A 17,100-nucleotide genomic window follows, 5' to 3' on the forward strand; every position below is an offset into this window, starting at 1 on the left:
CCAGGAGACAGGCCAGTATATCAGGAGATGTGGAGGAGGCCATAGGAGGGCAACAACCCAGCAGCAGGACCGCTACCTCCGCCTTTGTGCAAGGAGGAGTACTGCCAGAGCCCTGCAAAATGACCTCCAGCAGGCCACAAATGTGCATGTGTCTCCTCAAACGGTCAGAAACAGACTCCATGAGGGTGGTTTGAGGGCCCGACGTCCACAGGTGGGGGCTGTGCTTACAGCCCAACACCGTGCAGGACGTTTGGCATTTGCCAGAGAACACCAAGATTGGCAAATTCGCCACTGGCGCCCTGTGCTCTTCAGATGAAAGCAGGTTCTCACTGAGCACATGTGACAGACGTGACAGTCTGGAGACGCCGTGGAGAACGTTCTGCTGCCTGCAACATCCTCCAGCATGACCGGTTTGGCGGTGGGTCAGTCATGGTGTGGGGTGGCATTTCTTTGTGGGGGCCTACTACTTCGCGGCTGAGCCGTTGTTGCTCCTAGACATATCCTCTTCACAGTAACAGAGCTTACAGTTGACCAGGGCAGTTATAGCAGGGTAGAAATTTGACGAACTGAATTGTTGGAAAGGTGGCATCCAATGACTGGTGCCACGTTGAAAGTCACTGAGCTCTTCAGTAAGGCCATACTACTGCCAATGTTTGTCTATGGAAATTGCATGGCTGTACTTGGTTTTGTACACCTGTCAGCAACGGGTTTGGCTGAAATGGGTGAATCCAATCATTTTACGGGGTGTCCATACTTTTGTGTATCTCAGTGTCAGTGAAGGACTTGGTGTGTTAAGTTAACCAGGGCTCAAATTGAGGGGTATGTAAGGGTAAATGCTAAAAGCATAGACCTGATTCTATAATGATGCTCTAGTCTGCGATGCTTTATGCTAGAAACAAGCTGTAAAATGCAGGGGAAAGACCTGACTCCGATGCATATGGGATATCCGTTCAGGGGTGGCAGGGTAGCTTAGCGTGTTGGACTAGTAACCGGAAGGTTGCAAGTTCAAACCCCCGAGCTGACAAGGTACAAATCTGTCATTCTGCCCCTGAACAGGCAGTTAACCCATCATTGAAAATAACAATTTGTTCTTAACTGACTTGCCTAGTTAAATAAAGGTAAAAACAAAAAACAAATCTTTGGTTTGTGTTTGACATTGAGGCAGAGCTACAACCTTTTATTGCAGAGGAGAAGTACAGTAATGTGATTGTCACAATCAATTGACGTTCAACATTTTAACAGGTTATTAAACAACATACTATCTGTAAATTAGTCAGGAGCAAACCTGTATTATTTAGGCTATAATATTATTATTATTTCAAGGCTATAGCTTGCCATTTAAGAAATCATTTGTGAAGCGTTTGTGACAGCTATAAGCTGGCAGGAGCGCTCAGCATTTCAACAACAGTGTTTCAACACGCCTATAAATGTTGCAATTAGGCTGTTAAAATGAAATTGGATTGAACCAAATGCCTTATTAGGCATACATTCATTCTACAGTGCCATTGAATTCTCTTTTAGAAACAGGAGTTTGGCCTGTCTTTGGTTTGAGGAGCATACGTGAGCTATGCATGCTTAGTTTGTTAATTTAGCCTAGCAGATGCTCTTATATTCCCATGCCCTGATCACAGTCAACATCTATTTTGTAACAACAATATCATGGAATAGAAATTATAGTTTCCCAAGTGAATCTTTTTACAAGTGCATAGACACTGAGTATACCAAACATTAGGAAAAACTTCCTAATATTGAGGTGCACCCTCCTCCCCCTTTTGCCCTCAGAACAGCCTAAATATGTCGGGGCGTGGACTCTACCAGGTGTCGAAAGAACGTTCCACAGGGATGCTGGCCCATGTTGACTCCAATCCTTCCCACAGTTGTCAAGTTGGCTGGATGTCCTTTGGGTGGTGGACCATTATTGATACACACAGGAAACTGTTGAGTGTGGAAAAACCCAGCAGCATTGCAGTTCTTGACACAAACTGGTGCGCATGGCACCTACTACCCTATCCTGTTCAAAGGCGCTTACATTTTTTTGTCTTGCTGATTTACCCTCTGAATGACACACACTCTCCATGTCTAAATTGTCTCAAGGCTTAAAAATCCTTCTTTAACCTGCCTCCTCCCTTTCATCTACATTGATTGACGTGGATTTAACAACTGACATCAATAAGGGATCATAGCTTTCACCTGGATTCACCTGGTTACTCTGTCATGGAAATAGCAGGTGTTCTTAATGTTTTGTACACTGTAGGCCTACTTTAAGGTATAAGGCTGCTGTGTTAAAAAACAAATGACGTTTTCTAATTCATTGATGATCAGATACTTCAGATGTAACTGGTTCTGTTGTCGCTTAATTCTTACAGTTGATAGGCAACTTTAGATCGGTTCCAGACTATCCTCTTTTTTAACAATGGCCTGTATAGAAATCACAACGTCTGGTGCTGCAGCATGCACTCATTCGTTGTCATGCTCTGTTGTGGAACTTGCGTGCCGTCGTGTAAAATGACATGGAATTTAATTAAATGCGTTTATAGAATGCCATTTTTTTTCACGGACCGCAAATGAGATGATTGAGGTGCTTTTACTATAATGGTGACCCTTGTCTGCGGTGGTCTGCAAATCAACAATCTTCTGGCTACTTTTCCATGTAATGCTTAGAAAACAAAGAAAAGTTTCTAAAACTTCATATGGAAGGCTCTGGTCTGCCCTAGGAGTGAGAGTATATGGTAGGCAAGTTCTCTGATATTCATTTAATGTTTTAATTATTTGGTATGGGGGCTGGTGTCACTTGTTTTTCAAGTGTTCAGGGAGGGTCGGGTAAAATGATATTTGACTAAATAAAGGGAGGGCCATCCATTTTTATTTGAGAGTTCAGACTTCCTCCACGTATCCGTCATTATAAATAACATACAGTCCCTTACCTGTAACCTACCTATGTTTGTCCTGTACAACTGCGGTTCTTCTGCATGGGTGCTGAAATTCATACTTTTTAAAATCAAAATGTTGGTGGTTGTATTCAGTAAAAGTTTTTATTAAAGTATGAATTTCAGCACCCCGCATAAGGGCCACAGTTATACAGGACAAACAAGTGTTTTCAGAATTTACATTTTTACAAGTTTTGACTGATGGTGACTTAATGTTGTTGCTAGCAAATTGCTCGACCAGGTATCAATACTCAACTCTGCCTCGATATAAGAGAATGGAGTTGAGCGTTCCTCAGCTAGTTGAGGGTCTATCTGTTGTAACGTTAGGTCCTATGCTCTGATTCATTTATTCAAAATGAATAGTTTGACATTGGGTTGACTTTGACTGTTTTAGCATATGACTGTTGTAATGGGTTTGACATTGTGGGGCAGAACCACCACAGAGTCATTCCACTATCTTTGGCAGGATACATCCATAACTGCCCAATATCAATTTCATAACACAGTGTAGGTTGATCCACTGGGTGGCGATCAAGATCATGTTTTTAATCCTCAGAAATGTTACACCATGTATTTTCTCTCGCTACGTTGATCATTCCTTGACAATGGCAGTTGTGCTTTTAATAGAGTATCTTATTTCGAATTCCTAATTCATATTATCGTTGAGCTCTAAAATGGAGCCTGGATGTATGAGCATGATTGTCGTCATTATGGGAGATTAGCAGATAATCCCCGGATCTCTAAACTGTCACTAATTACTCTGACATTTACCCTCTCAGCGTAATTGCTCCCCTATTGAAGAGGTGCATTAATCATCATATTCTTACTACAGTACCGCCCTTTATATTTGCACAGCAGAACGGTTTGAGGGATGGCGGGTCCCAGAAAGATTGCGTCATTTCGCCTGCCTCCCCTGCCCACCATTGGGGAGGTAATCAAACTGTACAACCTGCGAGCAGAGAAACAGCTGTCCCAGAACTTTCTACTGGACATGAGGCTCACAGGTGAGTCAGCTGCCTCCTCTAGCTGCAATGCACCAACACCTGGTACACTGTCTTCTACACAATGAGGACGCGATGGTGTTTTTCCTTCCCCCTGTTCACATCACATTTAGTGTACTGGACTGAAGTGCCCACATAGGCTTGTCCACAAGCAGCAGACACTACCGATGTGATTCTATCAGTGATGCTGTGTTGCAGATCTGATCTGGTGCCCTTGAACAAGGTTTCTGTTTTAGATAAAAGCATTAAAGAAGTATAGCCAGCTTTGCCAAGGAGAGCTGGGAGCCAGGCATATGCCTATGCTAAAATACAGTGCCACTACCCACCTTTTATTTGACCTGCAAGTCATATACATATGGAAGCCACTATTCTTGAATATTAGAATGTCATAATAAAATATGCATAGTGCATTGATACAGGTAACTGCCAAAATAAAGGAAACACTAACATAGTGATTTAATAGGGTGTTGGGCCACCAGAACAGATTCAATGCTTAGGGCCCAATTACATTTATTGTATCCCCCCCGATTCTGTTTTATTAATTTGAATTGGTCTTATTTTTTTCCTTTTTCTTCAGGTTTCAGTTGACCAATTTTGGTGGGTTTTTGTTTTCAAAATCAATTTTTTAAATAGAAAATAACTAAATGTTTTAAGTCCACAACAATGATTAAACCACACTAGCCTACTGACTTGAGGTCTGGGAAAAGAAATGTGGATTTTTGGGTGTAGGCCTAGATAACCTTTAATGTAAGTGGGCACAAGCAAGCGAGGGTTTTTTGGGTTAGTGATTCTGTTCTCATGTGACTGCAGAGTTAGCTAAACAAATGGCCACTGGATTGATGCAAATACTAGTTTATATTGTTGAATTCCATCTTAATGTCTGGATTCTGTCCCCATTCTGCTTTTTACAAGGCCCTAAATGTACTTTGGCATAGATTCTATAAGTGTCTGGAACTGTATTGCAGAGATTCCAGAATGTGTTGTTGGTGGTTGAAAACACTGTCTCAGGTGTGGCTCCAGAATCTTCATAAGTGTTCAATTGGGTTGAGATCTGGTGACAGACACACACACACCCTTTAAACCCGCAATGCTCATTTGAGACCCCTCTTTCAAAGTCACTGAGATCTCTTCTTTTATTTTTTAAATTTTTTATTTTTTATTTCACCTTTATTTAACCAGGTAGGCTAGTTGAGAACAGGTTCTCATTTGCAACTGCGACCTGGCCAAGATAAAGCATAGCAGAGTGATCAGACAACACAGAGTTACATATGGAGTAAACAATTAACAAGTCAATAACACAGTAGAGAAAAAAAAAAGGGGGGGTCTATATACAATGTGTGCAAAAGGCATGAGGAGGTAGGCGAATGGTGACATACTTTTAGCCATGGTAGCCAAAATAATGGGCAACTGGGCATTTTTATACATGACCCAAAGCATGATGGAATGTTAATTGCTTAATATACTGAGGAACCACACCTGTTTTCAATATAGTTCGTATCCTTCATTTACTCAAGTGTTTCCTGTAATTTGGCAGTTATTTGTACATTGTTCACCTTTATTATATCCAACCCATTCCAATGTGAGTAAGTAGTACACCCTGGTCGCTGTGTGTTTTCTCAACTTGTGTAGATAAGATTGTGCGCCAGGCAGGCAGTCTGAGGGACGCCCATGTGTGCGAGGTGGGTCCTGGACCTGGAGGTCTGACCCGCTCCATCCTCAACGCTGGGGCTGCAGACCTGCTGGTGGTGGAGAAGGACAACCGCTTTATACCTGGACTAAAGGTACCTAACAGGAGAACATGCAGGAAAGGGTTGTCTTTCAAATAATTGCAGAAATTAGAAACGGTAAAGTAGTTTTTAAATTCTCAAGTACCTGTAAGATGCCATGTCCGTTTCCTCAGCTCTTGTCTGAAGCAGCACCAGGGAAGCTCAGGGTTGTCCATGGTGACATACTCACATACAGAATGGACAGAGGATTCCCAGACGTCATAACCAAGGCATGGGAGGATGGTGAGTGAGATGAAAAAGTAGATAGGTAGATTTGTCACTTGCCTGGTTGATGGAAGTGCCTACTCGATTGCTTTATGTCTGGAACAATAAGTACATTGATTTTATGCCATGTTTTGCAACATGCAACAGTGTTGTTGACTACATCTGTCCCTGCTCAGATCCACCGGACCTGCATATCATAGGGAACCTTCCCTTCAGTGTGTCCACTCCTCTCATCATCAAGTGGCTGGAGAACATATCCAACAGAACTGGACCCTTTGTTTACGGCCGGACCAGACTGACCCTTACCTTCCAGAAAGAGGTGGCAGAAGTATGTGTGCTGTCCAGTACTGTTTATTCTCAGTCGGTTTTCCTGAATTTCCATTTGTATTATTCAGCAATGATCTACTGTTCAGGGGTATAAATTATACAGACCAAATATGTTGGGTTCTCCTCTCCAGAGGTTGACAGCCAGCACAGCCAGCAGACAGAGGAGTCGTCTGTCCATCATGGCCCAGTACCTCTGTACTGTAAAGAGCTGCTTCACTATCCCAGGACGGGCCTTCATCCCCAAACCTGAGGTAGGACCCCACACTCTGCTTTACTCTGCCCACTACACACGCACACACTATCTTGGCTGTATATCATAGATGATAATGACAATGCTCCATGGTGACAAAGTTGATGATGACAAAAATCCAGACCGTGATAAATTGACAATTATTTGCGATAATGATAAATCTTCTATAAATTACGATCAATAATTTTTTGGAGAGGTGCTACAGCTGGGCGATATGGACAAAAAGTCATAGAACTGTTTTTTTGCTCGATAACAACAAATACAATGATAATGTTTTAATGGACAGTTACTTAGCGGCAGAGCCCGAGACCTTTTATTTCCAGTGTCAAGTAAGACGACTGAAATGGGGGTCTATGATTTAAAAAATGAAGCTATTTCATCGAACATATCCAGGAAATACATGATTATATTTTGATGTGCAACCTGTCAAAATTGGATCCAGAATTAGCAGACTTCTTTTTGACATCTTTGTGCATATTGGCCTATAAGCTACACTGAGTGTACAAAACATTATGAACACCTGCTCTTTCTATGAGATAGCTTTCACCTGGTCAATCTATGATCCCTTATTGATGTCTTCTGTTAAATCCACTTCAAATCAGTGTAGATGAAGGGGACAGGTTAAATAAGGATTTTTAAGCCTTGAGACTATTTAGACATGGATTGTGTATGTGTGCCATTCAGATGGTGAAGGGGCAAGACACACATATTGAAGTGCCATTTGAACTGGGTATGGTAGTAGGTGCCAGGCGCACCGGTTTGTGTGTCAAGAACTGCAACACTGCTGGGCATCAAAACGATACTAACTACAGCCTACTCCAGTTGTAAATGGGTGCCGTGAACTCAATATTAAGAGGTGAGAAATGCATGATATACTCCCAGAAAGCTGTGACTTTCCTCTAGAGGTCGACCGATTCATCAGAATGGCCGATTTAATTAGGGCCGATTTCAAGTTTTCATAACAATCCGGAAATCAGCATTTTTGGGCGCCGATTTGCCGAATATATATTTTTTCATACCTTTTATTTAACTAGGCAAGTCAGGTAAGAACACATTCTTATTTTCAATGACGGCCTAGGAACGGTGGGTTAACTGCCTCGTTCAGGGGCAGAACGACAGATTTTCACCTTGTCAGCTCAGGGGATCTAATCTTGCAACTTTACAGTTAACTAGTCCAATGCAATAACGACCTGCCTCTCTCTCGTTGCACTCCACAAGGAGACTGCCTGTTACGCGAATGCGGTAAGCCAAGGTAAGTTGCTAGCTAGCATTAAACTTATAAAAAAACAATCAATCATAATCACTAGTTAACTACACATGGTTGATGATATTACTAGATATTATCTAGCGTGTCCTGCGTTGCATATAATCTGATTGAGCATACAAGTATCTAAGTATCTGACTGAGTGGTGGTAGGCAAAAACAGGCACGTAAACATTCATTCAAACAGCACTTTTGTGTGTTTTGCCAGCAGCTCTTCGTTGTGCGTCAAGCATTGCGCTGTTTATGACTTCAAACCTATCAACTCCCGAGATGAGGCTGGTGTAACCGATGTGAAATGGCTGGCTAGTTAGCGTGTGCTAATAGCGTTTCAAACGTCACTCGCTCTGAGCCTTCTAGTAGTTGTTCCCCTTGCTCTGCATGGGTAACGCTGCTTCGATGGTGGCTGTTGTCGTTGTGTTGCTGGTTCGAGTGCAGGGAGGAGCGAGGAGAGGGATGGAAGCTATACTGTTACACTGGCAATACTAAAGTGCCTATAAGAACATCCAATAGTCAAAGGTTAATGAAATACAAATGGTATAGAGGGAAATAGTCCTATAATTCCTATAATAACTACAACCTTCTTACCTGGGAATATTGAAGACTCATGTTAAAAGGAACCACCAGCTTTCATATGTTCTCATGTTCTGAGCAAGGAACTTAAACGTTAGCTTTCTTACATAGCACATATTGCACTTTTACTTTCTTCTCCAACACTTTGTTTTTGCATTATTTAAACCATTATTTACTTGAGGCTAAATAGATTTTATTGATGTATTATATTAAGTTAAAATAAGTGTTCTTTCAGTATTGTTGTAAATGTCATTATTATAAATAAATAAATATCAGCCGATTAATCGGTATCGGCTTTTTTGGTTCTCCAATAATCGGTATCGGCGTTGAAAAATCATAGTCGGTCGAACTCTACTCTCCTCTCTGGAACTAGAACAACAGTAGCTGCTTTGAAAACTGCCTTTCCAGCAATACCCCTTTAAGCAACGGTCACATGCCTGTGCTGCTCAGAATGCATCTCTCCCTCCTCCGTGCGCACAGTGGGGAGAGGGAATGAGAGTCAGCAGGCGACAGTGAAACAGGGCCAGGCAGATACTTTCAAAGTAGGAATCAACACAATGCATATATTGCATTAGAACAATCTACAGAAACGTTGTGTAGCAAAGTCACAGAAAATGACCGGCGTAAGCAAAATGCTTTGGAAAGAGGAAGGCCGTGTTGGTATACGTCATTTTTTTTGGTCCATCGTCCCAGCTCTTAAACCTTACCCTTGTTCAAAACACTAACCGTAACTTTAACAAGCCGTTGCTTATCAACAGATAGTTTGTTGATAGTCTGTTAGAGCATCTACAGACGGAAAGTCTGGACTGTCCACATGCCGTGTGGCCCCTGTTTACTCTCTGTTCTCCTCTTCCTCCATTGCCCCATTTCTTTGTCATTCAAGTCTTTCTGCTACTGTCACTCGACTCTTTATGAGACACGTACAGTACAAGGGTACAGCTGCGTTAAATCAATGTTGTCTCAGAAGTGTCTTCGGAATTGTGACAATTGGGTAATTATGCCTGGTGGGTATTTGAGATGCAGTGCTATCACACAGAGCAGTAATGAGAGCTCGATCCCTTTCACAGTCTTAGGTCTGTGAAACTGGTGAGGGGAATGATTATTATGTACAATTATAGGCCTAGGATACAGACTACAGAGAATGATGTTTCTCTGTTCTTGGGGATGGGCTTTAGTTTGGACTTGGGTCCCCTGAAGAAGTTGTCCCTCTTTGAAAGCCCTCTGTTAGTAAATATTTCATCTGTATGGAATGGATGGAGTGAGGGAAGAACAGAGGAGCAGTGAAGTGAATGAAACTAGGGCTGATTGTTCATTCTCTTAGAAATAGCTTCAATGATTATTTTATCACGCTGAGGTGGCTTTTACGCTATCTCTGTGTGTTCTTGTGTGTGTGTCCGAGTGTGTCTAAATGTACACGTGCCATGCGTGTATGTGCGCAGGCCTGCGTGTATGTGGGTCTGAGTAGTATGCGTTTGTGCTGCAGTTGTTCATTTGTGCCCATGCATGGTTATGTAGGATATCTGTGATTTTAAGTTTCAGTCATTTAGCAGACACTCTTATCCAGAGCAACTTAGTTAGTGAATTAATCTTAAGATACAGTAGCTAGGTGGGAGAATCACATATCACAGGCAAAAAAAAAATCTCAAAGTAGCTGTCAGTAGAGTCAGAGCTAGAAGGAAGGGGGGGTCAAGGGCAAATGCCGGTTAAGTGTTGTTTCTTTTTTGTGTGGGGGGGTCGAGGTGAGGAGGAGGAGGAGGATAATTTAAGATACTGTTTGAAGAGGTAGGGTTTCAGATGTTCTCTGAAGATGGGCAGGGACTCTGCTGTTCTAGCTTCAGGAGGAAGCTGATTCCACCATTGGGGTGCCAGGACAGAGAAGAGCTGAGCGGGAGCTGTCCTCCCATAGGGGTGGGAGGGCCAAGAGACCTGAGGTGGCAGAACGTAGTGCTCGGGTTGGGGTGTAGGGTTTGAGTATAGCCTGAAGGTAGGGAGGGTCAGTTCCTCTTGCTATTCCATAGGTAAGCACCATGGTCTTGTAGTGGATGCAAGCTTTCAACTGGAAGCCAGTGGAGTGTGTAGAGGAGCAGGGTGATGAGAGAACTTGAAAGGAAAGGTTGAAAAACAGGCAGGCTTCTGCGTTCTGGATAGTAGCAGGGGTTTGATGGCACAAGCGGGGAGCCCAGCCAACAGCGAGTTGCGGTAGTCCAGATGGGAGAGGACAAGTGCCTGGATTAGGACCTGCGCAGCTTCCTGTGTGAGGTAGGGTCGTACTCTATGGATGTTGTAGGGCAGGTATTCCCAAACTGGGGACAATGCCATCGGGGGTACGCCAAATTAAAAATGTGATAAAAAAAATCTTTTTTTACGGGGCTATACATTTGGGTGAGATTTTTTCTCTCGCCTGAGTAGCCTCGTTTCACTGCCAAAACTAAAATTAAACCATCTAGTGTTCAGCGAAATAACACAATGTCAAATACAGGTAGCCTAGTCAAATAATTAATAAAGAGTTCCTGAATCTAGGATTACAGGGACTCTCCGCAACTATATTCAATGTGCGGGACAAAATTGAGGTTATGATAAAGAAGTCTGAGCTCTTTTCTGTCCTCATTAACAAGGACGACACACAGGTCTTTCCACCATTGTATGATTTTTTTGTGTGCAAATGAACTCACAAATGAACTCATTTGACAATGTCAAATGTGATGTAGCAAAGAACCTGAATGAGCTGGGTGCGCAATTACGCAGGTACTTTCCCGAAACGGATGACACGAACAACTGGATTCGTTATCCCTTTCATGCCCTGCCTCCAGTCCACTTACCGATATCTGAACAAGAGAGCCTCAACAAAATTGCAACAAGCAGTTCTGTGAAAATTTCATCAGAAGCCACTGCCAGATTTCTGGATAGGGCTGCACTCAGAGTATCCTGCCTGATACCCAACTACGTACCTATGTGAAAGTGGATTCTCGGCCCTCACTAGCATGAAAACTAAATATAGGCACAGACTGTGTGTGGAAAAAGACTGAGACTCTCTCCAATACAACCCAATATTGCAGAGTTATGTGCATCCTTTCAAGCACACCCTTCTCATTAACCTGTGGTGAGTTATTCACAGTTATTGATGAACAAATAAGGTTTTATATGTAAGATGGCTAAATGAAGAGAAAAGTAATCGATTATTATTTGTGTCCTGAAGAGCTCCTTGTCACTTCCCACGAGCTGGGTCGTGACAACTCACACTCTTGTCAATTAACTGCTTCTGAGGCAGTAGAGTAGTATGAGAGTACATCAGTGGGAGTTATTCGTTCGGCCAAGAAATCTACTACTGACCATATCAATGCTAAGAAGCAATGCATACGAGGTAGGATGGGTATTGGAGAGTGAAGCTGATGGCTGTGTGTCTCTGTCTGGGGAGGCCTGATGGAGCAGAGTGCGTTCTTAGATAGAGAGGAGCGTTCACATAGCCGAGCTAGACAAATCCAACACATCTAATCTAATTGGTGGTGTTATCTTGCTCTCTCTGTAGCTTTGGATCAATTCATTAATACAGATGAAGGAACATTGCTGCTGCGTAGCTGTAATTCTACTCGTCAACAGTTCTAAGAAAATGTGTCACAAAGAATCTGATGCCCCACACAACACACTGCTAACTCCCATTTTTAGAAGCAGGAACCGTGTCAGCCCCCCCCCTCCCCCTCACCTTGGTGGTGAAAATACATTTAATAGTTGTGCGCTCTAACCAACAAACAACAATTAATCCATTGAACATTTTAAAACCCAATGGAGAGAAAATGGCAATTAAGTGTTTAATTAAGCAATCAGGCCTGAAGAGGTGTGGTCAATATACCACGGCTAAGGGCTATTCTTATGCACAACGCAACACGCAGTGCCTGGTAAAGCCATTAGGCATGGTATATTGGCCATATAACACAACACCCCGAGGTCCCCTATTGCTATTATATAAACTGGTTACCAACGTAATTAAAACAGCAAAAAGGAATTTCTTTTCATATCTGTCGTCTGATATACCACGGATTTTACCCAATCAGCATTCAGGGCTTGAACCACCCAGTTTATAATACATTTTAACCTGAGGGAACGAGAGGCACATTGTAGCTGACTGGTGATTAGATGGGAGGAAACATTGAATCCATTTTACATTAGCAGCTGCTGGTCCATATTGACCTGTCGTGAGGAGATCGGCCTTATCCTTTGCATGGTCTCACCTTTGGAATTAACGCACTGGCTACCTCTGTAACGTTGGCTGCGTTTAGACAGGCAGCGCAATTCTGATATATTTTTTAACTATTTGGTCTTTTGACCAATCAGATTAGCTCTGAAAAAGATCTGATGTGATTGGTCAGAACCTATTAGTGGAAAAAATGTCAGAGTTGCGCTGCCTGTCTAAACGTAGACAATGTTAGAGGTAGCCAGTGCGGTGGTGAATGGCGATACAGGTCATTTGTACATTTTTAAATTACACTACCGTTCAAAAGTTTGGGGTCACTTCGAAATGTCCTTGTTTTTGAAAGAAAAGCACATTTCTTGTCCATTTTAAAATAACGTCAAATTGATCAGAAATGCAGTGTAGACATTGTTAATGTTGTAAAGGACTATTGTAGCTGGAAACGACAGTTTGCGCTGTTCTGTGAAGGGAGTAGTACACAGCGTTGTACGAGATCTTCAGTTTCTTGACAATTTCTCACGTGGAATAGCCTTCATTTCTCAGAACAAGAATAGACTGAGTTTCAGAAGACATGTCTTTGTTTCTGGCCATTTTGAGCCTGTTATCGAACCCAAAAATGCTAATGCTCCAAATACTCAACTAGTCTAAAGAAGGCCAGTTTCATTGCTTCTTAAATCAGAACAACAGTTTTCAGCTGTGCAAATATAATTGCAAAATGGTTTTCTAATGATTAATTAGCCTTTTAAAATGATAAACTTGGATTAGCTACCACAACGTGCCATTGGAACACAGAAGTGATGGTTGCTGATAATAGGCCTATAGATATACATAGATATTCCATTATAAATCAGCCTTTCCAGCTACAATAGTCATTTACAACATCAACAGTATCTACACTGTATTTCTGATCAATTCGATGTTATTTTAATGGACAAAAAATGTGCTTTTCTTTCAAAAAACAAGGACATTTCTAAGTTACCCCAAACTTCTGAATGGTAGTGTACATTTTTATGTTCAGAAAAAAACAAATGGTTTTATTGGCTTAATGGAAAGCACATGAAGTACATTAATGGCTGTATCTGATTAATATGCTGACAGAGGGTCAAGGAGTTTGTGACCTCAGCTACAGAGACCGGAGATCATGTGACACTGTTGTGGTCATTTGCCTTCAACATCATAGCGTGTTGTTTTTCAGCCAACCCTGCTTTTCTCACCGCCTTACTTAAAATTGAGGTTGATTTGTATGAAGAGTGGAAAACATATCAGTGAGACTTGCCCATCCATTTCATCCTCTCTTCTAGCCTGCACAGTTCTTTCCTGGCAGAATGTGATTAAAATCTGCCTGTAATTGACGGCTCTATAAGTCTAAGAGCCACTCCATCACGTCCTAGAGTGCTGCTTCTCCACAGTAGACCCCCAGGCCTCCAAGCTCCACACACAGCCCAGCATGAGGAGAGGGTAGGACAGAGATTTAGAGATGGAGAGAATGGGAGGTGGAGAGGGAGTGGGAGAGACAGAGCCGTAGGAGTTGGAATGCTGCGGCTTGCAGTCAGTGTGTCCTCCACATGCCGTAGGAGAGTAGAACGCCCGGAGACAGATTCATGACGTTGATGGATCTGAAGGGAGAGTGAAGCGGACCTCCAGCAGATGGTTGTCTGGGGCCGTCACCAGCCACCCTGAGTAATAGGAAACCCACAGTCTCTGTCTCTGAGGGGGAGGGCCGTACAGATGTTTTCCTTGTATACAGCCCCTACTGAGGAACACGGGCCAGATGACTGCTGGTGAAATTAATACTGCTCACTCTGCATTGTGGATCTCTTGTGGCTCATTGGTGTTAGATACTGAGATTTGGCCAATGAAGAGCCATTCCAGACTGCCATAGATGCAGATTCAATATTCTGTTCACCATAAATGTATTGTATACTGAACATAAATATGATGTTACTCAAAGTAAGTAAATCAGTCAATTGAAATGAATTCATTAGGCCCTAACCTATAGATTTCACATGACTGGGCAGGGTGCAGCCATGGGTGGGCCTGGAAGGGCATAGGCCCACCCACTTGACAGCCAGCCCTACCCACTGGGGAGCCAGGCATAGCCAATCAGAATGAGTTTTCCCCCACAAAAGGGCTTTATTGCAGACAAATACTCCTCGGATGATCCCACAAGTGAAGAATAGAGATGTGGAGGTGGCGTGGTTACACGTGGTCTGCGGTTGTGAGGCCGGTTGGACGTACTACCAAATTCTCTAAAATGACATTGGAGACAGCTTATGGTAGAGAAATAAACATTCAATTCTATGGCAACAGCTCGGGTGGACATTCCTGCAGTCACGCTCCCTCAACTTGAGACATCTATGGCATTGTGTTGCGTGACACATCAACCAGCATCAAGGGGCAGGGCAATTTGTGACTTGTTTTAGTAATCAGTGGCTGTATTGGAGGGGGAGTGGTTTCATCTCTTTTCTGAGTGTTTATAACCAGCTTCTCAAGCGCCATCTCGTGTGCTTCATTCTATAGCTAGAGGACTCCTGATATCTCCAGGAGTGAAAAGTATATCATTTTGTCTTTATCTGTTGTGGTCTAGTACTTTTTTTTTGTTGCTAGCTAGGGCCATCTACTTTCAGTGCAGCCTGTCTTCCCAGTGGTCTACTTGGTGTGTGAAATGCTGGATCAACCAGGATCAAGGGGCAGGGCAATTTATGACTTGTTTTGGGTAATCAGTGGCTGTATTGGGGGGGTTCCACCTCCCCTAGGCAATCCGCAATTAGTGCAGGGAAGTGTGCTCTCCACCTCTGCTAGGCAATTGGCAATTATTGTTAGTTCAGTCTCCCCTGGTTTCTCAGCGGCAGCTGTAAGCAGTGGTCGTAGTCAGTGGCGATTTTGTCTCAAAACTAAGACCGTCGCCGAAAAACTAAGACGGCTTTGCCGAGTTGTTCTGTGGCGTTTAGAGGAAGGAAAGAGAGGAAGGCTCCACACCACGCTCTCACTTGAGTATCTTAGCTAGTTGTTTACAGATCTCATTTTGCTCTTTTGTAGCGTTGTCAACTGTGTGCGTTTTCTAAAGGTGTTCGCACCTCTCCCTGTAGGCTTTACAGACGCTCCCCACCACTTGGCTGCAACCCTTCTAATTTTAGTGTCCCCTGCACGCACAGCCCATGTGAAATTTTGGATCTCTGGCGGTGTTTGGGAATGCCTATCTGCGGTCAAGAACGTAGAGTTCATCTCAGCCTTTGCTGCCCTTCAGTCTCTTGACTTTTTGGCCCTGACAGAGACATGGATCACCCCAGAGAACATCTGACTATATTTTCTCTCATATTCCGAGAGCATCTGGTCGTTGCGGTGGTGGCACAGGTCTACTCAAGTGGAGATTTTTTTTCTCCTTCTCTCACCTGTCCAACTCCTCATTTGAATTCCATACTGTCACTTGTCCACTCACCTGATTCTGCCTCTTCGACCCTACTCTCCTCCCTTTTCTGCAATCCTATGACTCGCACTGTCCCCTTTCCTCCCGGCTGGTTCGGCCCTCCTGCTGAGTGACTCATTGCGAGCTTACAGAACAAGGCTGTGGGCAGCTGAGTAAAAATGGAGGGAAACTAAACTTCCGGAGGACCCATCTTCTCTTCCTCTGTATCTGCTGCTAAAGCCACTTTCTGCCACATTAAATTTCAACCCTAGGAAACTCTCTTCCACATTCTCCTTCCTCCTTAATTGGGCTCCCGGGTGGCGCATCGGTCTAAGGCACTGCATCTCATCACTACAGACCCTGGTTCAATTCCAGGCTGTATAACAACCGGCTGTGATTGGGATTATTAAAATAATCCTCACCTCCCTATCCGCGGACGACTTTGTCAACCACTTGTCAACCACATCCGCTCCTCATTCACTCAGCCTATTGAGTTCACTGGTCCCACGCCTTGACCTCTGACTCCCCTCTTTCTCAGGCTATGCACACTCTTGGATTGCATCCTACCTGACAGGCCACTCCTACCAGGTGACGTGGAGAGGATCTGTGTCTGCACCACATCCTCTCACTACTGTTGTCTCACAGGTCTCGGTTCTAGGCACTCTCCTCTTCTCTCTATACACCAAGTCACTCGGCTCAGTCATGACAGGGTCTCTCCTATTATTGCTATGCGGATGACACTCAATTACTTTTCACCTTCCCCCTTTCTGACACTCAGGTGGCGACACGCACCTCTGGGTGCCTGGCAGATATCTCAACTTGGATGTCGGCCCACCACATCAAGCTCAACCTCGACAAGACGGAACTGCTCTTCCTCCCAGGGAAGGCCTGCCCGCTCAAAGACCTCTACATCACGGGTCACAACTCCACAGTGTCGCCCTCCCAGAGTGCAAAGAACCTTGGCATGACCCTGGACAACACCCTGACGTACTCTGCAAACATCAACCAGTGACCTGCTCCTGCAGGTTCATGCTCTACAACATCTGTAGAGTATGGTCCTACCTCACACAGGAAGCGGCGCAGGTCCTAATCCAGGCACTTGTCCTCTCCCGTCTGGACTACCGCAACTCACTGTTTACTGGGCTCCCCGCTTTTGCCAGCAAACCCCTGCAATTTATC

At 43.6% G+C, this 17,100-nt stretch overlaps 1 protein-coding gene across 1 annotated transcript in view; it reads left to right on the forward strand.

Moving 5' to 3' along the window:
• Positions 1-17,100, forward strand: part of tfb1m (transcription factor B1, mitochondrial) — a 42,018-nt gene that overhangs the window by 1,258 nt on the left and 23,660 nt on the right. Inside the window, exons 2-6 of the mRNA XM_029675205.2 lie at positions 3,783-3,931; positions 5,558-5,709; positions 5,829-5,937; positions 6,096-6,247; positions 6,378-6,497. Of these exons, the coding sequence (XP_029531065.1) occupies positions 3,799-3,931; positions 5,558-5,709; positions 5,829-5,937; positions 6,096-6,247; positions 6,378-6,497 (666 nt within the window). The 5' untranslated portion in view covers positions 3,783-3,798. The remainder of the gene's footprint in view (positions 1-3,782; positions 3,932-5,557; positions 5,710-5,828; positions 5,938-6,095; positions 6,248-6,377; positions 6,498-17,100) is intronic.

Source organism: Oncorhynchus nerka, linkage group LG12 (assembly GCF_034236695.1).
Source record: "Oncorhynchus nerka isolate Pitt River linkage group LG12, Oner_Uvic_2.0, whole genome shotgun sequence".
NCBI lineage: Eukaryota > Metazoa > Chordata > Actinopteri > Salmoniformes > Salmonidae > Oncorhynchus > Oncorhynchus nerka.